The sequence below is a fragment of the Myotis brandtii genome, unplaced genomic scaffold (genome assembly GCF_000412655.1).
Source record: "Myotis brandtii unplaced genomic scaffold, ASM41265v1 scaffold709, whole genome shotgun sequence".
Classification (NCBI taxonomy): domain Eukaryota; kingdom Metazoa; phylum Chordata; class Mammalia; order Chiroptera; family Vespertilionidae; genus Myotis; species Myotis brandtii.
In genome coordinates, this window is record NW_005370782.1 from 1,340,850 (window position 1) to 1,352,978 (window position 12,129).

The 12,129-nt window shown below is 37.1% G+C and overlaps 1 protein-coding gene across 7 annotated transcripts in view; it reads right to left on the reverse strand.

Moving 5' to 3' along the window:
* RAB27A (RAB27A, member RAS oncogene family) overlaps positions 1 to 12,129 on the reverse strand; it is a 70,211-nt gene that overhangs the window by 20,776 nt on the left and 37,306 nt on the right. For 5 of the 7 annotated variants that reach the window (XM_014530064.1, XM_014530063.1, XM_014530067.1 and 2 more), the window contains 3 exons: positions 7,302 to 7,474; positions 4,432 to 4,517; positions 2,513 to 2,616 (listed from right to left, as the gene is read on the reverse strand). In XM_014530064.1, coding sequence (XP_014385550.1) covers positions 2,513 to 2,616; positions 4,432 to 4,517; positions 7,302 to 7,454 — 343 coding nt within the window. In that variant the 5' untranslated portion in view covers positions 7,455 to 7,474. Of the gene's footprint in view, positions 1 to 2,512; positions 2,617 to 4,431; positions 4,518 to 7,301; positions 7,475 to 8,571; positions 8,590 to 8,763; positions 8,829 to 12,129 lie in introns of those variants that run through there. The other 2 variants (XM_014530065.1, XM_014530066.1) reach the window with 2 other exon arrangements.

Genomic DNA, 12,129 nt, shown 5'->3' on the forward strand with positions numbered 1-12,129 from the left:
ACACACACACACACACACACACACACACACACACACACAGTGCTGGGACCACTTTTGCCAATGGAGTTCTAGAGTCCTCCAGGCAAATGCCTGGCCCTCAAAACAGAGAAGGGGCCTCTAAGCATAGAAGAGACATGCAGCCAGGGGTCTAATCCATTAAGCCTTGTATGTAATCTGTGTAATATATGTTTTAAACCCTGGGATGATACAAGACTTGATAGCACACAATAGGCAAGCAGATACTTAGTGATTTAACCCCTCTAGGCCTGTATATCCTCATCTATAAAAGAGGGATGAGTCTCCTCTGTGGGAAAGACTCATTAAAAGATTTGCATGGAAAGCAGGGCCTTATACCTGGAGCATAGGAAGTATTCAACACATCAAAGTTGGTATTATTAGAAAAAGCAGAATATTTTAGTTATCTTTTCCCCTAAACTAATAGCCATGCTCCTTTATATAGCATTTTAAACAGCACTAGGATTTCTCCCAAGTCAATTTACAACAAAAGTAGAATATAAGAGGGCATTTTATTGTAGGGAGTGGGAGGCAGGGAGACAATAACACTTACTTATCCAGTTCCTGACATTGAGGAAACTTTGTTCATTTGTCAGATCAAAAAGCAGAAGAAACCCCATCGCATCTCTGAAGAATGCTGTTGTCAAGCTCCGAAACCTAGGGACATAAAAGCAGACTGATCACCTAAACCATGGCCCCGCTCCTGAAACATAAAGCTACCACCAGCGCCCTCAGCCTCTCACCATAGTTCATCAATAACAAATTAGATGTTTAATAACGTGCCATTGTTTATAATAACTTCACATTATACATGAATATTATAGCTCTTAGTTATACTAGATTTAGTGAAGAATGTGATTATAAATGACAATTTAATAGTATAAAGTTATGAGTATAATCAATATTAGGTATCTTACAAAATATAATAAATAGCTATCTAGAGCAAGAATAATTGAAAAATAGTCAGACTTTTAAAAATGCCAACAATTATCAAAAGTTATACTTGGAACATTCTTTTAAAATAAAAATAACCTATATCAATGAAAAAAATTTTTTAAAACAAATTAGGTGCTGATATTCCAAAAGTGTATAAGACAGTTATTTATCACTTATGTAAGTTTATGTGTTAACAGACCATGTGATTCAAAAACCCAGCCTGCTGGACAGGGATGACAGAACTAGTTCATGATCCTTTAGTATCACCCAAGAATTTATTGTCCAACTAAGAATTAATTAGACCCAAACAATGGAGCTTGCTATGTATGTTTTCCTGTCCTGTGAAGGTTGGCTTGACTTGACATTACAATGTGTTTCATGACCTTTTGATTTCAATCTCAGGCATTAAGGTGGGAGTAGTAATGACTCAGACCCTGTTCCTTTTTTGTACTCTCTCTTCCAAGGCTTTATCCTGCCGTCTCCCCTCTCTCCCTCTACCAGTCATATTCACACCTCTTACTTTGCCCTTATACAAAGCCTACAATGGACAGACACAGGCTCCAAGGAGGAAAATACTGGTATGAATTTGTCATCTAATCTTCTAAGCTTTCTCAAATATTTTTAATCAATATTTTTACAAAAATAGTCCTCATCTTTAGAGATACATACTAAAATAGTTAGGAATGAATAATCTGATATTTGGAATTTGCTTAAAAATAATTTGGGAGAGGGAGTGAATAGGAATGAGGGGCATACATAAAATAAGATTGGCCACAGCTTGATGACTGTTGAAACTGGGAAATGAATACATGAGTTCATTATATACTTGAAGTTTTCCATAATGAAAAGTTTTTAAAAAGCCTTCAAAGAATCTGAGAGAAAAAAACTTATAAAGGTAAATGTACATTCGCAAGCTGTTATTTGGTCCAGTAGCAGGATTTTAGATTAGGATCTCTCCAAAAAGCCAAAATGAAGATATATATAGACACACAGACACACACACACACACACACACACACACACACACACACAGTGCTGGGACCACTTTTGCCAATGGAGTTCTAGAGTCCTCCAGGCAAATGCCTGGCCCTCAAAACAGAGAAGGGGCCTCTAAGCATAGAAGAGACATGCAGCCAGGGGTCTAATCCATTAAGCCTTGTATGTAATCTGTGTAATATATGTTTTAAACCCTGGGATGATACAAGACTTGATAGCACACAATAGGCAAGCAGATACTTAGTGATTTAACCCCTCTAGGCCTGTATATCCTCATCTATAAAAGAGGGATGAGTCTCCTCTGTGGGAAAGACTCATTAAAAGATTTGCATGGAAAGCAGGGCCTTATACCTGGAGCATAGGAAGTATTCAACACATCAAAGTTGGTATTATTAGAAAAAGCAGAATATTTTAGTTATCTTTTCCCCTAAACTAATAGCCATGCTCCTTTATATAGCATTTTAAACAGCACTAGGATTTCTCCCAAGTCAATTTACAACAAAAGTAGAATATAAGAGGGCATTTTATTGTAGGGAGTGGGAGGCAGGGAGACAATAACACTTACTTATCCAGTTCCTGACATTGAGGAAACTTTGTTCATTTGTCAGATCAAAAAGCAGAAGAAACCCCATCGCATCTCTGAAGAATGCTGTTGTCAAGCTCCGAAACCTAGGGACATAAAAGCAGACTGATCACCTAAACCATGGCCCCGCTCCTAAAACATGAAGCTACCACCAGTGCCCTCAGCCTCTCACCATAGTTCATCAATAACAAATTAGATGTTTAATAACGTGCCATTGTTTATAATAACTTCACATTATACATGAATATTATAGCTCTTAGTTATACTAGATTTAGTGAAGAATGTGATTATAAATGACAATTTAATAGTATAAAGTTATGAGTATAATCAATATTAGGTATCTTACAAAATATAATAAATAGCTATCTAGAGCAAGAATAATTGAAAAATAGTCAGACTTTTAAAAATGCCAACAATTATCAAAAGTTATACTTGGAACATTCTTTTAAAATAAAAATAACCTATATCAATGAAAAAAATTTTTTAAAACAAATTAGGTGCTGATATTCCAAAAGTGTATAAGACAGTTATTTATCACTTATGTAAGTTTATGTGTTAACAGACCATGTGATTCAAAAACCCAGCCTGCTGGACAGGGATGACAGAACTAGTTCATGATCCTTTAGTATCACCCAAGAATTTATTGTCCAACTGAGAGTTAATTAGACCCAAACAATGGAGCTTGCTATGTATGTTTTCCTTGTCCGGTGAAGGTTGGCTTGACTTGACATTACAATGTGTTTCATGACCTTTTGATTTCAATCTCAGGCATTAAGGTGGGAGTAGTAATGACTCAGACCCTGTTCCTTTTTTGTACTCTCTCTTCCAAGGCTTTATCCTGCCGTCTCCCCTCTCTCCCTCTACCAGTCATATTCACACCTCTTACTTTGCCCTTATACAAAGCCTACAATGGACAGACACAGGCTCCAAGGAAGAAAATATTGGTATAAATTTGTCATCTAATCTTCTAAGCTTTCTCAAATATTTTTAATCAATATTTTTACAAAAATAGTCCTTATCTTTAGAGATACATACCAAAATAGGAATGAATAATCTGATATTTGGAATTTGCTTAAAACATCTTTAGAGATACATACTAAAATAGTTAGGAATGAATAATCTGATATTTGGAATTTGCTTAAAAATAATTTGGGAGAGGGAGTGAATAGGAATGAGGGGCATACATAAAATAAGATTGGCCACAGCTTGATGACTGTTGAAACTGGGAAATGAATACATGAGTTCATTATATACTTGAACTTTTCCATAATAAAAAGTTTTTAAAAAGCCTTCAAAGAATCTGAGAGAAAAAATCTGAAATCTTAGCTAATGAAAAGCAATTTTACATCGAGATTCCATGTGACTGATTCTGGTTAAGCAACTTCTGACCATATGGATTAATTCCTGCCAGATTTTCCACTCCGTTTTCAATAATAATACAGACAGGGGTGGGCAAAAGTAGGTTTACAATCGGAGTACACGAAAGTGTATTCTTGTATTATTATTTATTAATTATTGTATATTTTCCCATACGAATAACTGTAAACCTACTTTTCTTCTCCCCTTTATAACTCTGTGGCTTTTGTGCGGCTGCGTAAATAGCCAAGGTCAATGGAGAAAGGTGTATAAGCCTTTTAAAAATGAAGAAGACAAAAAAGAGACCATAAGTAAGTTTGATCCATTTTGAAAAAGATTCATTTTTTTCCTGTGACTTTGTATGAGATAAAGCCACCATTATCAACTCAGACTGATCAATTTCCTGCTAATTTGGCAGCATGGCGTATCCAGGTGCAAGTGACCTGATCAGCTGGCTTCTTCCTGCTCGGGTCCCTGTGTGAGAAGTGTAGCTGCTTTTCCCTTTCCTCCAGGAGGAAGCACATGCATAACGGAGGACCTCCTACCTCTCCTGCCCTGCTGTGTCCCACAACTGCAGGTGGATTCTCTGGCCTCTGCCAACGGCTCCATCTGGCCCATTGGCTCTGTACACCTACAACAGCAAAGTAAGAGAGAGAGAGAGAACTTTCTGAGATCAGTGAACTCTTCTTACTTCCGTATTCAGTACAACTATAGCATAAACCTCTAAAGAAAATCCCATGTGGAATATAACCTTGTTTGCATTTTATCCCAAATAATTATCTTTAGGTAACACAATAATGTGAATTAACATATATATAGAATATACCTTTATAAATGTATTTTATCCCAAATAATTATCTTTAGATAATACAATAATTTGCATTAACATATATATAGAATATACCTTTATAAATATATTATGAAATATATAAATAATACATAATTTCTGTAACATAATAATTAGCTCACCTTTCCTCAAAGAACCCTCAGGTCCTGCATTTCAAGAAATATTACCTTTCTATGACTTTTCCCATCCTATCTTTAAAAATACTCTTAAAACAATTTTATAGGAAGTACCTCTGAAACTCTCTTTCTCCATACAAGCAATGAAAACATCAGTACAAACTGTCAAAATCAACTTTTTCAGAACTCTGAATATCAGTAAAAATAATAAGCTTTGCGCTATTTTCACTTATCCTATTCTCATCTCCCCTTTCCTGGCTCCCAGTAGTCCTGAAAACCAACATATACATAACTATGATAGCTGTGAAAACCATCAGTATAGCAGCAGTGGAGGCAAAACAGGTTTGGAGCTGCCCCTAAAATCTCATCCCCAGAGAACTGAAAGCTGCGTGTAAAGCCCCATTCCCAGGCCTGGTCTTTATTTTACCTGCCTCGGAGCTTGCTCTATGAGAATAACCCTATCCCTTGGGCATTGTTGAAAATAATCAGCATCAAGTATTTAACATTACAGTTATCAAAGGCAAAAAATGCCAGTTGGGGCTAACAAAAAATCTAACCAAAAAGACTTAAAAAAAAAGAAAAAACAAAACAGGAAATGAGATGTCTATACAGAGATTTGAAAAGCTCCAAAATATTCCTTGTTATCTATTAGGCCATGCTCGTGTTTAGGGCTGTACATATGCCCAGGAAAGATCTGAAAAAGCCCTAAGCTCACTCCTCTGGCTGACCTCGAGGCTCTTCTCAAGCATGAAGTGAAGGCTAAGACAGATTTATAAACCATCTACTAGCGTATTAAGCACATATCACAGCACACACACATATACACAATGCAAGCCCTATCAAAATCTCAACTAGATTCTTTGTAGAAAGTGACAAACTGACCTTAAAATTCATATGGAATTGCAAGGAATTCAAAACAATCTTGAAAAAATGAGGACTCATACTTTCCAATTTCAAAAGTTACTACAAAGCTACAGTAATCAAGATAGAAAAGTACTGGCATAAGGATAGGCATATAGTTAAATAGAATCGAATTGCGAGTTCAAAAATAAACCTTACATTTATTGTCAACTGATTTTCAATAAGAGTGCCAAGACCACTCAATGGGAGATAAAATAGTCTTTTCAACAAATTGTGCTATGGCAATAGACTATCCACATGCGAAAGAATGAAGTTGGATCCCTATTCATACTATGCACACACACACAAAAAATAGCTCAAAATGGATTATAGTCCTAAATGTAAGAGCTAAAACTATTTGCATATCATATATCTAATGAGAACACTTATCTAGAATATATTTAAAACTCTTAAAATTTAACAAAAAGATAACCAACTTCAAAATAGATAAAGGCAATAAAGAGTATATTTAAATAAATAGACAAGGAACCTGATTAGACATTTCTCCAAAGACAATATACAAATGGACAATAAAGCACATGAAAAGATGATCGCTCAACAACATTCATTAGGGAAATTTAAGTCAAACCTACAATGAGATACCATTTCACACCCACTAGAATGGCTTTCATCAAATAGATAATAGGTAGTTAGGGGTATGTAGGAGGCAGCCAATTGATGATACTCTCTCATCATTGATATTTCTGTCTCTCTTTCCCTCTCCCTTCCTCTCTGAAATCAATAAAAATGTGTGTGTTTTTTAAAAAGAGCCTCTTCCCTTATCATTCTGCAGAACTTCTGTTTCCCTTGTTACTTCCCAGATCAACACCCACCACCAGCATCCCCATTCCTATTCCAACCACACCCTCCTGTCAGCAGCGCGTTCTGCCACTTAGTGTCCACGTGGGATAGCTGAGGCCTTAATTAAGAGAAAAGTCATTAAGAATGACATCAAAGGTGGAAAATATAACAGATAAAATAGGGGCATAAGGGGCAGGATGTTTTGTAGGCTTCAGAGCAATAACTGTGGACTTCAGATGGAAGCCAAAAAGGTATCAAGGAAAAATTAAAAAGAAGCTTCACTTTTACTTTGTCTACTTAGTTATATATGAATTGTCCCTCAGCACAGCCTTTTAAATCACATTGCCAGGATTAAATATAATACACTTTCATATGTACGCCTTAATTTAATTTTTTAAAGATTTTAATCAATTTTTAGAGAGAGAGGAAAGGAAAGGGAGAGACAGAAATATCAATGTGAGCAATACATCAATTGGCTGCCTCCTGAATGCCCCCTACTGGGGATTTAGCCTGCAACAGGGCATGTGCCTGGGCTGGAAATCAAACCACCAACCTTTTGGTGCATGGGATGGTGCCCAACCAACTGAACCACAGTGGCCAGGGCTGTATCCTTTAATTTTAGATTCCAACCTTTGTCGTCCTAATTCCTACAAAGTAAACTAAACAGACAGGCAAATGTGGACTCAGAGATTACATTTTTACTTTTATTTTTTAGAGATTACATTTTTAGATAGGAGGCTAGAGAACTTACCACTCTCTTTTCCCTGAAATCAATGCCCACTGTTGTGATAAATTTGGAGTTGAATTTGCCATCTGTGTACTGGTAAAGTACACTGGTCTTCCCTACTCCAGAGTCTCCCAAAGCTAAAAACTTGATGAGGTAATCATAGTCTCCATCAGACATAATGAAGAACTCTGGTTCACCTGCAAAAACCAAACATTACAAAATATTAGACTCCTCCATACTTTAATATATCCAGGTCAACAAGTACGTCTATGTAACACCTATATGCCTAACAATTCTGTGAGGAGAGGATTAGATATTGTTCACTGCCCCTAAAGACCTCTTCTAGTAATTTGCTAGAAGAGTTGCTACTGAAATAGTAAATAACTAACAGTTCAGCTTAAATTGAATATAGTACGCTGAAGACAAAAATTCCAAGTGAGAATGATAATTAAGAAGGTAATGGTCATTAAAGTCTTATATGCAGATCATTTGAACAAAAATTAATGAGAGAGAGAGAGAGAGAGAGAGAGAGAGAGAGAGAGAGAGAGAGAGAGGAGAATGTTACAGGAATAATAACAATTCTTAGAGCATAAGTGGTTCCAATTCCTCCCCCAACTCTACTTTTTCAAAGTCTCCAAGTGCTGGATCCTTGGCTTTTCTCGCCTTTTACTTGGACATCTAGGCAATTTCACTTATCCCATTCATTTTCCCAGGCCATTATAGTTTCTTCAAAGACAATGCTAAATTAGCAGGTAACATCTGGCTTGCAGCTTTATTATTATTATTATTATTATTATTATTACATGACACATATTAAATCAGACTTTTCTGGACTCTCACTGCTTACTTGGAAACTGAGTTCTAAATCTGAGCAGTCACTGCACAGAGACCATAACTCACAACAAAGGGCTCATTGACCTATTCTTGCCTTGATATTCTAACAAGAAATGCTACCTATTCAGCTCTTTGATGTTGACTAACACAAAAGTCCACTTTGGAGAAGAAAAATTATTTTTACCAACAAGACCTAACCATGCTTATTTTTTATCCATTGCAATCAGCACTTTTCATGATTTTTTATTATCCTCTAAATAGATTCAAACTATTCAAAATGTCAGTCTGTCTAAAAATGTAGTCTGTCTCCCAGGAAGGCTTCTCTTTACCCTCCCAAATCTAATTCCAAGAAATCCTTCTGAAAATTAGAAAAATAATCAGCTATCCCATTACCACTGACAACTCTACTTGCCCATTCAAACACATATTCCCCCATCCACACACACACCAGATTTCCTACCTTAGATGCTGCTGATTTTCTTCTCATTGTCTCCTTTTCACCCAGCCCCATACCCAGAAACTTTACCACAATTCTCAGTATGTCCTATAGAATTACTTCCACAGATCCATAGAATTAATAAAAACTCAGGCAAGGACATTCATCGGTTCTGAAGGTTGTCACCCCAACCCCATCCTCAATTTGGTGACTCACTTTATGCTCAAAAATCCTGATTGCTGAGACCCAAGAGCCACTCCATGTACTTCCTCAGAGTGTCTGAGTGCAGACTAACTTCACATTCAGATACGCTGGTCGGTCGATAAGGGCAGAGCCTCTACAAACATTCATAATTCTGTTTGCACACTATAAAGAATGACATTTTACAGATGATGGCTTTCCCATGCCATGGCTTCTGTATTCACAGGTGTAGGCTGCCAATATTAATGGTATATAACAGAATTCTTCTCCAAAAGATGATCACTTGGGTACAAATAAATATTCTAGTGTATCATATCGCAGCATCTCACTTGGCTCCAAGTTATTCAGAAATAAGAGCTAAGAATTGAAAAGTAGACCCAGTTAATGTTTAATCATTTGGGGGGTCCCCCTCAAAATGAATGAGGAAGCAGAAAGCAACTCCAAATTCTGCAATGACAGTGATGCAAGAAGACACTGTGGCTGCCTTGTTTCCTCTTTACATTTAATTTGAAAAAAAGTTGGTCATTTCTAAAAGTATGTCTTTATGTAATTTAAGGTACAAAAGAAAATGCTGTCACCAATGGTATCACTATTCTAGAATTCTCTAAACCCACTTGAGTGGAATGTAGAGACAGATGAAACTATCTCTGTTGCATCAAAAGTTAATGGCATCATGGGAGAAGAATCACACGTGTAAGTCTACAGATGATCTTCATGGGTTTTGTTTTCTATTCATGCTGATAGCGATACATAAGTTTGTTCCTAAACCAAGCCATCATAAAGGAAGTGTTAACAAACCAAATACTATAACCGAAAGGATAGAAATGCCAACATCAATATTCATCACAGTTTGCATTCTTCAGATTGTATCTTTAGACAATGATCTGCCTTATCTGAAAATAAATGTTCAGACCTTTCATTCTCTGGGCTCAGTTTTCTAAAGGATAAATAGAACTCAGGAAGGTTAATTCATTTGCACAACCAAGAACACAGGTCTCCTAACTCCAAGCCCAGGGTCCATTCTAGCCCAAACTTTGTGTCCATCACTCACGTTTTTACAAATGCATGTTGGGCTTAAAAGCAACTAGATATAGCCCCAGCCAGTTTGGCTAAATTGTTAGAGCGTTGGCTTGCAGACTGAAGGGTCTGTGGTTCGATTCGGTTGGGGTGCATGCGGGAGGCAACCAATCTGCGTGCCTCTCTCACATCAATGTTTCTCTCTCTCTCACTTCCACTCTCTCTAAAATCCAATGGAAAAAATTGTCTCAGGTGAGGATTAACACAGAAAAAACAGCTGGGTTGAGTCCCCATGTTTCTCACATACCATCTACCCACATTCAGGGGATTTAAGCCTTGTATTTCATGTTTCCATTCTATGAAAAGGAAGATAACATGCACTATCGCAAGACATTGTTCTAAGGATTGAATGGGATACTCTTTTTTAAAAATATTTTTATTGATTTCAGAGGGGAAGGGAGATGGAGAGATAGAAACATCAATGATTAGAGAGAATCGTTGATCGGCTGCCTCCTGCATGCCCCCTACGGAGGATCGAACCTGCGATGCAGGCATGTGCCCTGATGGGGAATTGAACCATGACCTCCTGGTTTATAGGTTGACGCTAAACCACTGAGCCATGCTGGCCAGGGTGAATGGGATACTCTTTGTGGAGTGCCCAGCACAATGCTTGGCATATCCTGGGTACTTAGTAAATGTTAGTTTATTCCTTTCTCCCCATTATGGACAGAGCAGACTGACTCTGAAGTCCTAGAACAATTTCTGAAATTGCCACTGGGAAGCTCAAAACATATATTTAGTACTACTTTTAACTGTTTTTATTTTATTGCTATAGAAAGAAAGAATTCAAGGAACCATGACCTGGAATTGAACCAGCAACCTTTCAGTACATAGGATAATGCTCAATCAACTAAGCAACACTGGCCAGGGCTCAAAATGCAAAGCACAAATGATTACTGACTGGCTCACAACAGTTTGCTGAGTCAACAAGGATCACTTTCAAACTACTTCTTTTTTGGCAGGTTCAAACGATTTTCAATTCATTTTAAATAGATATGTTAATTTCAAAAGTTATGACCAGTTTAAAAGCCGATTCAGATTTGTATGAAACATGGCAATCTGTTCTAACAAACTCATACTTCTTCAAAAGAATTTGAATGGTTCATATTAGTTCAGAGTGAAAGAGTTGAGTAAAAGAGGTTCTACCTAGAAAACCATCTCTGACTGATCTAAAACCACCCTGGTTAAAACCAGACAATCAAAATTATTTGGGTTTGGGTTTTGTTTGTTTGTTTGTTTTATTTTTTGGTTAATTCTCACTCAATAATATTTTTCCATTGATTTTTTTTAAGAGAGAGTAGAAGGGGAAAAAAGAGAGAGAGAGAAACATTGATGTGTCTCTCTCACATCTATTGGTTGCCTCTTGCACATACACAGACCAGGGCCAGGATCAAACCTGCAACCCAGGTACATGCCCTTTACCAGGAATCAAACCAGCAACCCTTTTGGTGCACAGGCCGAGGCTCTAACCACAGAGCCACATCAGCCAGGGCTATTTGGGTCTGTTTTGTTGTTTTTTTAATGTATATATTTTTTATTGTTGATAGCATTGTAGATGTCTCCCATTTACCCCCTACCCCCTTTACCTCCCTCCTCCCAGCCTCTACCCACCTCCCCAGGTCTTCACCACCCTATTGCTCATGTCCATGGGCTATGCACATGGGTATATAAGTTCTTTGGTTTATCTCTTCTCGTCCACCCACTCCCACATCAAAGTATGTCAGTCTGCTCCATGTCTCCATGCTTCAGGTCTTATTTTATTGGTCAATTCATTTTGCTCATTAGATTCCACAAATAAGTGAAATCATGTGATATTTGTCTTTCTCGGATTGGCTTATTTCACTTAGCATAATATTCTCCAGGTCCATCCAGGCTGTCCCAAAGTGGGTCTGGTTTTGATAGCTCAAATTGCTTCAGACTGCTTTTAGCTAGCTCTAATAAGTTCAGATCCGGAAAAGCAGGTTCTGACTGGCTCACAGAAGGTTTGATTGATTCAGAATATATTTTACTGAATCAAGCTAGTGCTGACCAATTAAATCCATCTCTAGCTGGGTCATACTTGCTCTAATTTTATCAAACTGCTTGTAAATAGTTCAAGTCATCTATAAAATGGCTTTTCTGGCCTACACTGATAAAAATTGGTTTAGAACAGTCCAAATTGACAGATCAGATGTTCAAACAGTTCAAGACTAGAAATATAACATAAGAAGAAGTAGCAGCAAAAGCAATGATTTGTTGCTTTAAACTTACACTGAACCAACAAACTTAAATTTTTACTTATAATTACCCCAATTGTAATTAGTC